Source organism: Hydra viridissima, unplaced genomic scaffold, assembly GCF_058129835.1.
Source record: "Hydra viridissima isolate aposymbiotic clone 2 unplaced genomic scaffold, HvirCarnegie_v1 scaffold_9, whole genome shotgun sequence".
Lineage (NCBI taxonomy): Eukaryota > Metazoa > Cnidaria > Hydrozoa > Anthoathecata > Hydridae > Hydra > Hydra viridissima.
In genome coordinates, this window is record NW_028324308.1 from 3,104,106 (window position 1) to 3,119,540 (window position 15,435).

At 27.1% G+C, this 15,435-nt stretch overlaps 1 protein-coding gene across 4 annotated transcripts; it reads right to left on the reverse strand.

Moving 5' to 3' along the window:
* Positions 1-1,759: 1,759 nt before the first annotated feature.
* On the reverse strand, positions 1,760-10,767 carry LOC145186016 (high affinity cGMP-specific 3',5'-cyclic phosphodiesterase 9A-like). Of its 4 annotated transcripts, XM_090096928.1 has the most exons (14): positions 10,522-10,767; positions 10,264-10,374; positions 8,355-8,510; positions 7,829-7,974; positions 7,638-7,684; positions 7,232-7,333; positions 6,995-7,136; positions 5,751-5,846; positions 5,429-5,644; positions 5,213-5,280; positions 3,068-3,173; positions 2,888-2,992; positions 2,613-2,759; positions 1,760-2,522 (listed from the first exon to the last, which is right to left on the reverse strand). In XM_090096928.1, exons 2-14 carry the CDS (start codon positions 10,349-10,351, stop codon positions 2,088-2,090), a joined length of 1,854 nt encoding a protein of 617 aa, XP_089953054.1. In that variant the 5' UTR covers positions 10,352-10,374; positions 10,522-10,767; the 3' UTR covers positions 1,760-2,087. The 4 variants fall into 4 exon arrangements, with proteins under 4 accessions (XP_089953054.1, XP_089953055.1, XP_089953056.1 ...); XM_090096929.1 differs by lacking the exons at positions 10,264-10,374; positions 10,522-10,767 and adding an exon at positions 9,809-9,931; XM_090096930.1 differs by lacking the exons at positions 7,638-7,684; positions 7,829-7,974; positions 8,355-8,510; positions 10,264-10,374; positions 10,522-10,767 and having other exon boundaries at positions 6,995-7,148; positions 7,232-7,304.
* Positions 10,768-15,435: the final 4,668 nt, after the last annotated feature.

Here is a 15,435-nt window from a genome sequence, read left to right on the forward strand (position 1 = left end):
AAACTTCATAATTATTTGCAAAGCAACAATTAATTTCTTTGTCCATATGAAAGTATAATTAAAAATCACAACCAAAAGCAATCTGTCCCTAATAAATATGATGCATTTGAACAACAAGCAATCTGTTTAAAATAAAAAATAAAGTTATATTTATGAAGAACAGATTTCTAGAACGAGTTGCTATTTATTGCTAATTATTGTCAAACTATTGCTAATTATTGTCAAAATACATTTTTAAAAAACAGTAGTAGACACGCTATTTATATTAACTACCATTTTACAAGATAATAATTGTCTTGACCACAATTAAGTACACATAATCACTATTTTCTCATTGAAACAAACAATAAAACAAAAAGTTTACATGATAAACTGTTATCAAAATGATTAACATACAATAGTTGCTGTAGTTGTTAACTTTTTTACATAATTAAGTGCATCATGTAAAACTTAAAATAAACTAAGCTGCTTTTGTCTTGAGAGACGCAAAACTTTACTTTTCGGATTCAGCATGTTTTAGACTGCTTTGGTACCATAATTTAAATCAATTTCTCTCAAACATAATCGATCAGATGCAAATCCGTTGGTGGAAAAAAGAAGGGTCTTCAAGATAATAAACTGGTTAGAGAACTTGTTAATAATTTCAAGATTAACCTTCTTATTTAGAGAACGCACGAAAAATAGTAATGTTTTCTCAGCTTTGTTGCAAAAGTTCGAAATCAATGTTTTCATTCTTTTATTTTTTGACTTGAGTTTATGCCCTCAAAAAACCTCGGTTTTTGTTGAAATCTATGGAACATAATTGTATTCATTAAGTTTTGTTTTTCCATCTCGTTCCTATTTGTTTGATAAAAACTTTTATTTTTCGAAATACGTCGAACTAGACGATTTTTTCCGAAAACAACCGAAAGGTTTCGAGAAAAAAAAAAAAAGATTATTTCCGACTTTTCGATAAACTTCAATTACGAGAAAAATTTTTTCCTCGTTTCAGAATTTTTCGAAGTTTATCGTAAATTTCCCGAAATTAGTCGCAAACCGAAATATTTTCTGACAAAGCCCGGTCCTCAACAATCAAGTTTCTTCAAAAATAAACTTATTTAAGGTTTCATGAATTCTCTTGTTATTTTCAGAAGTTATTATTACAATTAAAAATCGAGTTAAAACTCAATTTTTCTATAACCCCAGAAAATTTTTTTTCAACTGACGCTAATTAAGAAAAAGAACAAAAAACAAAACAAAAAAAAAAAAATTTTTTTTATAAAAAAATCAGAAAATTGTAAGTTCTATTTTAACAAATTTGTGATTGGAAATTATAAGATCAATTCAAAGATTCTCGCAGATTAGATTCATCCTCTAAAAAACCCAGCAGGATTTGAGCATCTCACCCTTTCTTTAAAATCACAGCGTGAGAAAAATATATAATTAAAAATTAAGTATTAAACCCTAAGTTAATAATACGAACTATACGAACTAGAATTAGTTATAAAATTACAAATTATTAAAAAAATCAGAAATCGCTTTTATGAAGCAAGATTTTATAAACAGGATCGCGCAAACCAATCAGCTTAAAAAAAGACAATCAATCGGTCGACCGAAATAATAAATGTAAAAATCTGGCTATAAGATATAGGGATGGCTTTCTGTCGATTTAAAGGTGACAGAAAAGTAACGCGTTGTTTCTAAGTCTCCGGATAAAAAAATTTCTAGTAAAATATTGAAAATAGCTAGCTACATGATTTCGATAAAAACTGCGAAAGTATATACCATTCTAGTAACTTCGAAATAGAAGATACAAATATTTGAATTTTAACACTGGTTCAATTAGAATTTCATAATAAAGGATCAAAATAAATGCTAGATAAAAAATAAATTCTCTTCTATTAAATTGTTTATTGACGCGAGTCGAATTGAATCTAGAATACAAAACACAACTCTGCCCAAGGAACGTTTTCATTTTCTTGTAGCTGGGCTGCTTTGTTAGCCACTAAGCTACTACACTTAACAGGATGCAGCCAACTATAAATGGTGACACATTCAAACCAAGAGAACACGTTTTCACTCGGATTTTGAAAAAGCAATTTTTTTTGTTAGTAAGTGCTACTTAGAAAAGACGTTTTCTCATTGTTTATAGAAGGCTGTTTATAATTAGACAAATCGGTTTCTATGGCATCAGGTATTTCTACCCATGAAGATAGTGCAATTTCATCTGGTTCCGTGACATGTTTATCATATAAATCATTAACTTTCGAGGACTTTCGACTCGTATTACCACTTCCACCACGCGATCCTGTACTTGCACGTCGTTCTCGCTCCTCGTCAAATTTCTTTTGTATTTCTTCTGTAAGACGTTTATCAAACTCGCGACTTAATTTTCGATTCATTTCTGAATCGAGTTGTCGTTCATAGTCTGCGCTAAATTTTGTTGTTTGTTTCTCTTGCTCTTTTTGTTTATCTAATTCCATTTGCTGACCCATTTCAACATAGTAATGAAAAGCTTTGTTAATTGGCTTTAGTAGGTACTCCTTAAGAAAAGAAAAAATATGGAAAAAACCTTATTACTTTTACATTTCAAATGAATTTTTTACAATCGAATAAGTCTAAACATTGACTACCTCAAACACAGGAAATAACTCAGCCATTGCTTCGTACAATGGAATCAGAATGTATTTGATAAAACCAACTTGTGCTGAAGATTTTGTTACTTTGTCTCGGTCCATAAATGCTGAAGTAGGTAGACCTTCAAGCTTTTCAAGGTCGCTCTGCAAACAGATATAAATGATGCATTTTTATCTTTTAATTCTCAATAAACTTACGAAGACAACGGTTGGTCACACTTTGGAGTGCAAGTGTTACACAAATACTAAAGTATTTCTTCAGAGCTAAGTACCTGGTTAAAGAACTCCTGCAACAAACATTCGAGCCATGGTTCTGCAACATCCATAGGTCGCGTTTCGTTTGAAACGTCAGCAGCTTTTATGAAAGTTTTCAACATCTAAAATTCAACTAATCAATGAGTGAGCTATCAAAAATATGGACATTAAAAAATACAATCAGAAATTATACATACAGATTCTCGATGTTCTTCTGACAACCAATCAAAACCATTCTCTATAATTAACTTAAATTCCTTTAACAACTCATTGTGACGAGCCATATCTGTTGCTAGAATTAAACTGAAAAGAAAAGATGTGTGAATACTTGCATTTTTTTTCCAAACTGTAATTTTACAATTGAAAAACAATAATATTTTGTTGCAAAATTAATAAGTTTTAAATGTACTTTATTACAAAAGTTTGAAATCTACTTTTTAATAGCCATGCATAACATTTGCTCTCTTGTAAAACTTTACACCATAAAACTTTAATGATTTTGTTTTTAAAATTGCCAGAATCTATGTTTTATTATTCATATTAGAATCTATTTGTTTTAGTATTCATATAAGAACCATAGTAAATTAGAAAGTTTGCTGTAGGTGAAGGTAAAAATGTAAATATTTGAAATCATACCACAGTGGCCCAAAATGTATGAAAAGCCTAAATTATTTCATTTTTTAAAATTATTTTAAACTCAACAGACCTGATTAAGACATTATGGTTTCATTCTAATACACTGTGGCACAGATACATTAAGACAAAAATTATCCATTTGAAAATTGTCATTAACAGACATAAAATAACATCAAAAAAAAAAAATTAAAAAAAAAAAAAAAATTAAAAAAATTTTCATTTTGAGCTTAGATGTTTGATTAGAAGTTTTTTACAGCTTCTTCTTCAGAGAGAGAGAGAGAGAGAGAGAGAGAGAAGCTCACTTTCTCTTTTTCCTCCGAGGTACCTCTTTACACAACTGATCACTGACTCTGAGTAGTATAATAGTCACCTCATCAACTAAATCTTAGTGTCTATCCTTGAGTTCTTTCTTGTTAATGACTTCCTGAAATTCTTCATATCGTAGTTTTTGGACTCCTGCTCTTCCTTCAACAACACTCTAATTAATAGGTTCTGTGCACTAGTCTTTAAAAAACCTATGGCGTGTTGTACCACAGATAAAAGTTTACAAAGATGTTGTATAGGTCTGTGTAGCATCCCTTAAGAAGATCAGGATTAAAATCTTCTATTGATGACAGGGTGAAAAATATAATTCTACTTGAATTGCAATTTCTTATACCAACAAATGATTTTTAAAAAGTCTCTAAGCAGTGTTTTTGTCATTAGATCTTCCAGAGCCAATGTCTTCCTCAAGGCTTTCTAAACTTACAACTTCTTCATCAAAATCTGTTTTTTATCATCTACCCTTCATCACAATATTTTAATCAAGAGCTTGTAAATCATCTGCAGGCATTGTTTTATACCTCTTATCCAAGCCTCGAGTGTGGAGATTCTATGATAAAAACTGGATTCCTTTAGCTTCCTGTTATATAGTGCAACAATTGCCAAATTGTTTATCTAGTAGGGTTCGCAACCACTAGTAGAGTAAGACTGATTTGATGCCATATCAGAGAGAACTGTTGCAAAGTTTCCATCTATCATTGTTTACTGCAAATTCATATTTGACATTAACTTCCTATTACTATAAGCTATAGATCCTGATCTCTAATGAACTTTCTTCTCCTACAAAATAATAGTTCTGGTCTCATTACCATACTGAAACCTAACTAACCTGTAAAATAAAATAGATAATGGTTTTTTTTATTCAGCTATAATATATCCCCAGTCTCTATAAATACTGAAATAACTATTTAATAATAAATATCTGCTTGACCAAAGGAATTATTTAAGCATGCCCTGTAATAATCATCATGCTCAACATGTTCAAAAATATTAACAAACAGAGCACAGTGCCTAGTGGCAGCCAATTTCTTCTCTTTGATATACTATAATTCCACAGATTATGGGAAACTCCACACAAGCAACTAAGTTTTTCCTCAACTTGGACTTAAAGCTTTTTATCTTTAGAAAATTTCATTTTTTATAGAAATAAGTAATAAAATAAAGCTATTAAACATTTTTTAGAAAATAAGAGAAATTTCAAAAAGTACACTAAAAAAACAGTAAACCGTTATGTAAAATTTATATAAAACCTTAAACATAATTAAAAAAATCCCAAGTTTTTATATTTTTTGACAATTTTTATGTTTTTGATGTTACATAAAGACAATGTTTTCATTTTTGAATAACTAGAAAAACTTCAATCAATATTGAAAAAATTAAATTACCTTATAATTCCTGCTCGTATTTTTTTGTATAATTCTGGTTTTACATTTGAGAAAATATTGCAATGTTGCTAAAAAAAAGATTAAATAAAAAAACAAAGTGCAATAGCAGTTAAAGTGATTCTCCAACAAAATGATTATTTGTCAACAAGATAATCAATTATGTAAAATAATGTAAAGAGTTAAATAAAAAACTCATTGAAAAAGAATAAAACAAACCTGACTCAGAATATCAAAAGCAACAGCTGCATGGTGGTTTTCCAGTGGTGAAATATCGTTATATCTTATTGCAAGTTCTTTTCGAGCATTTACTTGGTAACTATTATTATGTCCAGGATGATCAAGGTCATGGCAAAATGCAGATACAAGCAAAATTAAAACTTCGTATGGAGCTATCATGCGATGCACTTCACTTAAGCATATCATCCCATACATCTGGAAAGTAGAAATACATTTAAAAAGAGAAAAAAAAAAAAAAAAAAAAGAAACTAAAAAAGAATTCTGCTTCGAAAATTTATAAATAGGTATAACTTATGCATACCATTTGAGTAACACAGAAGCAGTGCCGAAAATTGTGAAAAGGAACTAGATTGTAATGTTTGTAAACTGCAAAGATAAACTGCTGAAGTTTGGACATCTATTATATTAAAGACAAAAATTTAGAAGTTATTTACACCCAGATTAAATACATATAGATAAAGTAAATAATATATGGTAAATAAGCAGATCATGACACCTTTTAATGGTTCAAATATTTTTATTTGCAGTAGTAAGTAGAGATAGTTTTGAAAGATAATGGCCAATATTCACTGCTAATTCTTTTCCCAACTTTCCCACAACTAATCTTGATGGATTTTATAATTGTGCTGAATTTTTAGAGGATATTTAATTGCTCTTGTTGATCATATAAATATTTATAATATAATTCTGTTAATTTGTAAACCAATTAACATTTTGTCAGTTGCAAATGTTTTTAATTGCTGTAAGTGATAAAAAAATCTTAGGAATGATTTACTGAAAAAAAAAAAATTATTTAAAGATGAATGGTGAATTTAAATCACATTTTAGAGTCATTTTTCGGTGACTCAAATTTTACAATATTAAATGCTTAATGTATTAACTCTTTTCTTAATCATTTATATATATAATTAAAAAGAAATCTTTGAAAAAAACTGCAAAACATTTTTGACAGAAAAGTTTTGCACTTTTTGAAGAACTTGATTAAAAAACAAAAAATGAATATGAAAAATTTTCTGTTGAAAATTATTATGCTTTTAAAATACTATAACTGCTATTATTATGTTTAATAATTTACTAACAATTGTATTCATGGTAGATTTCAACAACCTGAACTTGGCTGATGACATTAGTAAATGACCATGGTTTGAGTGGTTTAACTTTTGCAAGTAGTATGGCAAGTATTATGTGGAAGGGGCATATACTCACTGATTTAAATAACTTTATATGAATTTTGCTATTGGAGTACTTGACTGCATAATGAAAAACTGTATCTACTATAGTCTAAGTGGTATAAAAAGCCAGAGAGTGATCACACACCTTATTTTAGGCCCTGTCTTCAAATGTAAACTAAAATAAAAGCATGCAAGATATTACTTATTTCCTTTCAACAGCAAACAAATGAAATTCTCTGGATGTTTAGTGTCTTATAAAATGATTTTTTTTTTTCAGCTTTGGCTCCCTTTAGGACAAGAAACAAAAAAAAAAAAAAAAAAGAACTAGAAACCAAAAAAAACTTGTTGATTTTTTTCTATGTGAAATACATACATCAATATGAAAGGTATCAACAAGTCCAAGGTCCAAAAACATCTGCTGTACTAAAAACATCATTTCAGCATCTTCCCACTGCCAATTGTCAAAAGAAGGACGACGCAATTTTTCCAGCGTTTCTTCTGAAGTCAATCCTGACCTATAAGGTTAACTACTTCAAGTCAGCTCTCTTTTTAAAATAATTTTAACCAAAAGCAATAACTTATTAAGCATCTAAAATATAAAAATATCTACCCCATTTTTAAAAATTTATCAAGGACCTCTTCATATTCTGCTTGACTTCTTCTGAGCCTTGCTGTTTTGTCTAAGTTACTATATGGCAAAGCTGAAGGACCACTAAAAAAATGGTCTATTTAAACAAAAAGAACTAAAAAAAATTTATACTGTATAATTTAAAATTTATACAGTAAAATATAAAATTAATACTGTATAATGTAAAATTTATACTACATAATATAAAATTTATACTGTGTAATAAAAAATTTATAACATTAAATATCTTTTATACTGATCTTAGAGAAAACTATTTAGATCGAGACCTTTAAAATAATTTATGAACTGCTTTGCTTTTTTGTGAATTAAGCTAATATATGATCTATGTTGCTAACCAAATGCCTCAGTAAAACAGGTAAGAACTTACATAGACATTTCTTTAAAAAGTCCTAGCCAGCTTAAATGTTCTACACTCTAAAAATAGAATTAAAAAAAAAAAAATGTGAAAACATTTTTTAAAAGGTTTAAAATAGCAAAAACCAAAATCTTTTTAACAAAAAATTATTTATTGAAAAAAAAATTACTTAAATGATCAGTTAATTCATAGCTAAAACTTGCCTCAAGCTTTGCTTTAAAACTATCCACCTTCTCTTTTAGCTCATTTAATTCTACAGGGAGTGTTCCTTCATCTACTAAAATTCTCTTCTCTAACATTTGCAGACGATTGTCTACACTTTCAATGTCAAAACCATGGAAATCTTTGCCTGTAAAGTCATGTAATAAAAACTCATATACTGGAAATTGCATATGGTAGAAATTACATTCAGTAAAAACTACTTAAAAGAAACTCCATATAAAAAATTGGATATAGTAGAAATTACATTTAGAAGATTTTGCATATGTAATAATTACATTTAGTAGAAATTATATATATAGCTATAATGAAAGTCATATAAAGTAGAAATTGCATATGATAGAGTATATATATAGTAGAAAACTACATATACTAGCAATTACTTGTTGTAGAAATTGTTTATAGCAAAAATTATATATATCAAAAATTAGATATTACATGTTGCATATGGTAGAAAATATATAATAGAAATTAGAAAGAATATAACGCATAAGCTGAAAGCATTATTACCACAATGACCACAATGTGCAGCTACAACTTCTAATTTGTAAGGATTGCATGAACTATTTTGTGGTATTGAAGAAGATATATTTATGAGATTTCCATTATTATTGTACAATTTTAAAATGTCATAAGGACCTGCTTCAGCAGCAGAGCGAAAGCAATCTAGTAAAAAAAAAACATTTAATCACAAATTCAATTTTGGATTGCCAAAGAGTATGCCCTATGAAATAGCCAGCTAAATAAAAAAAATTAATGATTGGTATTTAAAGTTGGTATTGAAGAAATTCAATCAATAGTTATATATAGTATATGTATAATTAGGATGGAAATGGAAAAGTTGTCAATCAAAACACAAATTTTTAAATTCTTACTGGATTGTTAAATATTGATAGATTATACAAAAAAATGATTTTATCTTAAGATTACATTATATAGTTTGAATAATTTCAAAAAACTTTCATTAGTCAAAAAGCTGTGTAAGTCCTTGAACTGATATTGATGAAAACCTGACAATTTAGTGTGGCTCCAATATCCAGGCAAAAATATTTTTTCCAATATTTTAATTGGCCTGAACTGCATAATATTTTCATAATAACTGGGTAATTACATGATAATCATAGTGAAAATTTGAATTTAAAAAATTAGATAAAATCTAATAAAAATCAATTTACAGCTTTCTAGTAATTTAAGATTCAGGACAATTTACAAAATATATTATCTACAAGTTTTTCTGTTCTGTGCATGATGCAAAACTCCTTTGAAAACTGAAACAGCTCATGAATAATTTATAAAACATTTTTTTATTTTTCTAGAAGCACACCAACCTAGTATAGTGCAGTAAAAGTTATTAATCTATATCCAGCTTAATAAGAGTAACTATAATAAATTTTAGGCTCTGAAATTCTGAGAAAAATCCTTTTCAACTTAACTCTAAACAATACCTTTGCACAAACTAACATTTGATAATATACATATTTGGCACTCTTATAGTATGGTAACATGATATGCGCATAAACATACATAGATACATACATTTTTTATCTTATCTTTATTTGAATATAAAGTTTTGATGAATTACTTTGATTGTAACTATTGATTGAATGTTCCTACTGATATTCTTAATTTAACTGCAGAGAATCTTCAAATAATCACATTCCTATATTTTGATGTCATAAAAAAAAGCTTCTTTAAAATTTTAAAACTTTTAAAAATTTCTATTATTTATGTGTTTATAAACTGAGAATCATACAATATTTTTGAAAATAGTGATTATGAAATAGTTTTAAAATTCTAATCTACCTGATTCTAATCCTTGTCTACCTAACCACTTTTTAAAGCAAAAATCAAAAATTCCAAAACTAATTAATTTTAAATTTAAATATATATTAATTCTAAATTTCATAAATTGAAAGAAAAAATATTTAATTCAAAAATATAAAATGAATTTTTTTATTGCTTACCACAATGTAAGGTCTTACTTTATATATTGCTGTATAACAAATGCCAGCAGGAATACAGTATGTATTTGTAGTATTAATAAAAAGTCTTATAATCAAATTAATAATAAAAGAATAAAACAAATAAAACTTTAAACAAACTTATATTATGTTAGAAAATACTCTTATTGTCCATTAATTACAATTATTATATTTAATGCACAAATCTAAAAACTTACTAAAGAAACATCAAACATACTAAAGAAGTTTTAATCTATATGTAAATGCTTATTAGTAGCATTACAGGTACAATACATGGTATTACAAGCTGATATACATTAAAATTTCATAAAATCATACTCAAACCATCATCCTATATTCTCTAATTTATGCTTGTTATTATCAACTAATTATGCTCATATTTCCAAATAATTATGTAGCTCTTTAGATAAGAAAAAAAAGCTAAAGTTGAAAGTCACCTTTTATTTCATCTGATGTAGCATCCAGTAGGAACTCTGCTTGCTCTGGTCTATTTGAGACAGTAAAATAAATAACTTTCGTTGCCATACGTTCGAATACAATTTTGTGATCTATGATTAAAAAATTACCATAAAATTTTTAGGGGGAAGAATTAAAAAAAAACAACAACAACTATTTGCAAAACACTAACTAGGTACCTAAATCTACTTATTCGATATATAATACAAAATATTTTGTCATACAAACTAACACTATACCTAAAGATCTATTATGCGACAAAAAAAATTAGGACGGCTCGTTTTATAAATAGTATTTAAAGCTTAAAAGCTCTGTTTCTAAAATAATGACGACTCCAAACTATACATATGTAAGATAAGAAATTTCACATAAGGTACACAAAGGCTATTTGATCAGTGTTACGACATATCACCGCTCTTGAATTTTAAGTTAAATTTTCTTATAAAAATGTTGTCCTTGGCCTAACAGAGACAGAATTATGGCGCAAAATTAGTTATCTAAATTCCAAGGAGAATGAATCTTGTTCAATGATAAAAGTTTAATGGTTGCTAAGTAAAAATTACGCAAATAAATTTATTGACGTCATTAACCACTATGTGATGTAATTACGCAAGCTATTGCTAAAAGAAACGTCTACAACAAAAAACGAAATATGTATGTACTCACGGCCCTTTAACTTTCTTCTAAAACAAGTTTTTAAAAAAAAAAAAATCTGGGAAATCCTCGATAAAAAATTATCTTATTAGAGTGCAACTAAGCCTTCTATTATATAAAAGTCTAAAACAGCACATAAATTTCTTAAAACTACAAAAATTGATTTATAGTTAACATAGTAACTAAATAGTTTTATTCATTATAAAATTTTGATAATAATAAAATATAAGTAAATTTATATCCATGCATTATAAATCTTCTCGACATTTTTTTTGTCTAGACATTTTTAAATATTTTATTCAATAATTATAAAAAAAAGGTTTTGTGTTCCATTTTCTTTTGATTTAAATTGTGATAATTCAGAATTAAAATGTCGCGATGATCAAGGTTTTTTTTACAGGACAAAACAGAATACAACGGTATAAATGATAGTATGCATATCTATATGCGGAATTTTTTTTAGCTCCAGTTATTATCACGGTTGTCGCATTCTTTGGGGAATTTTCAAAAGAAAATGAAAAGTGCAAGAGCCCTCTGGGGTAGGAACTATAAAAGAAGCGGATAAGTTAGCCATGAAGGATAGCTGATTATAGCAGTAATGTTTACAAATTTGTTATTTTTCTCATAAAATAACAGCGTAACTTGTTAAAAAAAAAAAATCATGAATAGCATAAAAGGTTAGCAAAAAGGTAAATGTTAGAGCGTTTGAAATTTTTGTTAAAGAATAAAACAGCTTTATTTGCCGTGAGCATTAGTTAACGTAGATAAGTCAAAAATGGTCGGTTCGCTTTTTTGTGTTAACACAATAATCGCAGATAATTCAAAAATATTCTAGCTGATAAGTCATAATAAGATACAAGCTTACGAAAAACGAAACAATGAAGTAATATAAAAATAAAGATAATAGCATAAATAAAGCACAAAAATAAGAAATCAAATAAAGTAAAAAAATATGAAAATTCACAATTAAATGTTTAAAATAATATTGTTGACAAATGGTTGACTATTAATCGAGTTTCCACAATTAATCGCTGTGAACAAATGTTGCATAAGTACTGAGGTAAGTATACATGTTGCATACTCTAAGGTATGTATTTACGTTTTCTACCCTCGAATGGAACAAAATATTTTTTAAGTATTAAAAAGAAAAAAAAAAAAAAAAAAAAAAAAAAAAAAAAGCGCTGTGCAAGCCATATAAGGCTCAAAAATGTTACCAAATTTTATGCACAAACAACAAGTATAAAACAAAGGAAAAATAAAAATTGTGCTAAAATGAGCATTTTTAGTTTATTGTGCCCATAAATTTTATTTCAATTTTTTGATAATACAAAATAAAATTAAAAAGAAAACCTTTTGACGCTTATTATGACGTCTTCACGTTGATAAAAAAAAAAAAAAAAAAGTTTTATACATTTTTATTGATCCAATATACTCTTTTTAATTAATTTTCTAAAGTAGTATCAAAAGTAAAAAAAAAAGCAACATCCAAAAAAAAAAAAAAATCATTTATTTCGAACAAAATTTCATGAAACATGAAATTTTATAAATCTACTTAAAGATAAATATTAAAAGTTTTTGTTGTTATAAAAATTTTTGTTGTTCATTTTAAAAACGTAAAAAAAGCAGCATTATAATTGGATGAATCCGAGCGTAATTGAAATCAGCATTTTTATTAACTCTCTTTTTGATCAATGAAAACTAAAAAAAAGATTTTACAATTAGTTTCATGGAAAAAGCTATTTTTACTTTAAAAAAAACTTTATTTACGGAATAAAATACAAAACATTTGAAATTATTATACTTTGAGTTAATACAATTATCACTTCCACTGAAAAACTCTTGAGTCATATCCCAAAGCCGTTACAGCAATAATCCACTTGATGCATTTTAAATGCTATTTATTACTAAATCTATTTTTAAGAAACTACTCTTCTAATACCATATTAAGTAAAATCGTTGAGAGAATTCATTAAAACACTTAACAATTAGCATCTGAAATGAGAAATCGCGTCTGCAATTAAAAATACAATGAGCTAATTTAACGGTGTACGATGTTTTTTTTGTTAATTCATGTTCTGAAAGGATTATCTAAAGAGTTTAAAGGTCCATCAGCACCTCAAAATAGCTCATAATCAAGACGCCCAAAAAAATCTCTAGTATCAGATCCAGATTCCAATTAATTAGAAAGATCTTGAAGAAATTTTTTGTTGACTTAATATAAAACGCAATCTTAAGTATTATATCTTTAATACAATATCAACGTGTGAATAATTACAGTTTATTTCTTTCTTTTTGGTTGATGTTTTTCTAAAAATAAATAAGTTTTAGTCGAAAATTATAACAAGTTAATAACTTTTATTTAATAAGCATCACCAAATAGTCTTTCTTCAAAATTTAACTATAGAACTATTAGATGGGATTCATACCGTTTACCACAATTTAATTTACACCGTCTACATATACACTAGGTTTTTCCAATATTCTTTTTTGGTTTAATAATTTAATTGAAAACAAAGATTGCTAATTTATGCTTTATCTGAAGTGACGTGTGACGCGTGATGACGGATGAATTTCAATTATTCACTTATTTAATGTGCCTTGCAATTACTCTTAGCTTGATACTAATTATCCTTCATCGAAACGGAAACCATGCAGTTCGCATATATATTCGGTATTTATTCATATAATCGTATGAATAAAATACCATAATAACTTTTTCAAACTCAAAATATTGACAATATTTGGAAAAAAAATGAAAAAAATTTAAAAAAAAAAAAAAAACTAATACTAAATAACCTCTTTGAGCAACTTTGTTCCCAAGATTCTGTTGGATAAGCGTCACATCGGAATAAAACTTTGTTCCCAAGTTTCTGTTGGATAAGCGTCACATCGGAATAAAATTTTGTTCCCAAGTTTCTGTTGGATAAGCGTCACATCGGAATAAAACTTTGTTCCCAAGGTTCTGTTGGATAAGCGTCACATCGAAATAAAACAAGGTTCTGTTGGATAAGCGTCACATCGGAATAAAACACGACTTGAAATCATCCTTAGTATATTTAAAATAAGTTTGTAAACATAATTTTAAGCGTTTTTTTTTAACATTACTTTTTTTTGAAAAAGAGATCTTAGGTCCAAATCTCTTTTTCATGGCATATGATTTTATAAGTTGATCTAATACGGTCAGATTTCTAGCCTATATTCAAATACACTTTTAGAAAGATTTAAAAGCCTAATATTTTGACGATTCTTTGATACCAAAATATTATGATGGTTCTTTGATATAAAAAAATTCAGTTTCAAAAAAAATCTTAATTATAATCAATCATTAAAATGGAATGTTATTTCCAATCCAATGTTAATCACAATCATTAAATTGGAGTTTTCAGAAAAAAGAAGAAAAAGTTTAGCTTTTTATATTTTAATATTGATAGAATTTAGTGACGTACTAAAAACCCCCAAACTTCAGCCTTAGGAAGAGTGATGGTCTTTATACCGTCATCAAATTAAATCAAGTAATCAAATTTGGAAAGGGAACCGAAGCATATCAATTAGGGAGGAGAACCCCAAAGTACATCACTTAGGAAGTCAGGATATATTTGTTGTATGAACGGCATTGATTCAGTTCAAAAACCATTTGAACTGATTCTGTCTTCCATTCTCCTTTAGACATGAAAAAATCTGCTCTAAAACATCTTGAACTTCTTTAACGCCAAAATAAACTTAAGTTTAAAATTAAGTGGTTTGTAGGAATATTCCCATTTTGCAACAAATTGAATGCTAGCTCCACTCGGGCATTTTTTTACTAAACAAAAACGTTTAGTTAAAATTATAATTTTTACAAATGTTGTGAAAAACTTTTTTTTTTTAAGTTAAAGTAATCACTAATGTTTTTTTTGTACTGGATTTTATTAAATGTCATGAAGGTTGAGGTCGAAGTTTAGCCTTTAAAAACTAAAAAAAAATTTCGGCTCTCGTTAAATTTATAGTTTATTCTATAGCAAAATGGCACCCTTAGAAACACTCAAAACAAATGTTTCTTTTTGTAAACAATTCATGTAATAAATATGTAATCTCATAAATCACAAAAATACTATATAAAATATATAGTACTTATTTTTTTTATGATATGAAGTTTTAATAAATATAAATAATTATTAATATACTTATTCACTATTAGAATTATATGCATGTAATTTGATGTTAGTGTATATCATAATATTGTTTAGTATCTTTATACTAAAATAGTTAAATTTTGTTTTCATATCGAAGCTAATTTTCATTAAAGTGAAAAGAGAACATGAGAAAAACAGACTTACGTTTTTAGATACTATGTTACTTGCTCACTCAATTATCAAAAACTATTATTACTATTACTAATGTTAAAATTTAATTATTGTAACTTTAGTTGAGGTATTTTATATTCTGTTACAGTTGCTATTCAATCATTAAAACTTTTATTTATTGCATCTTGATTTAATGTTTTTTATAATTAATATATA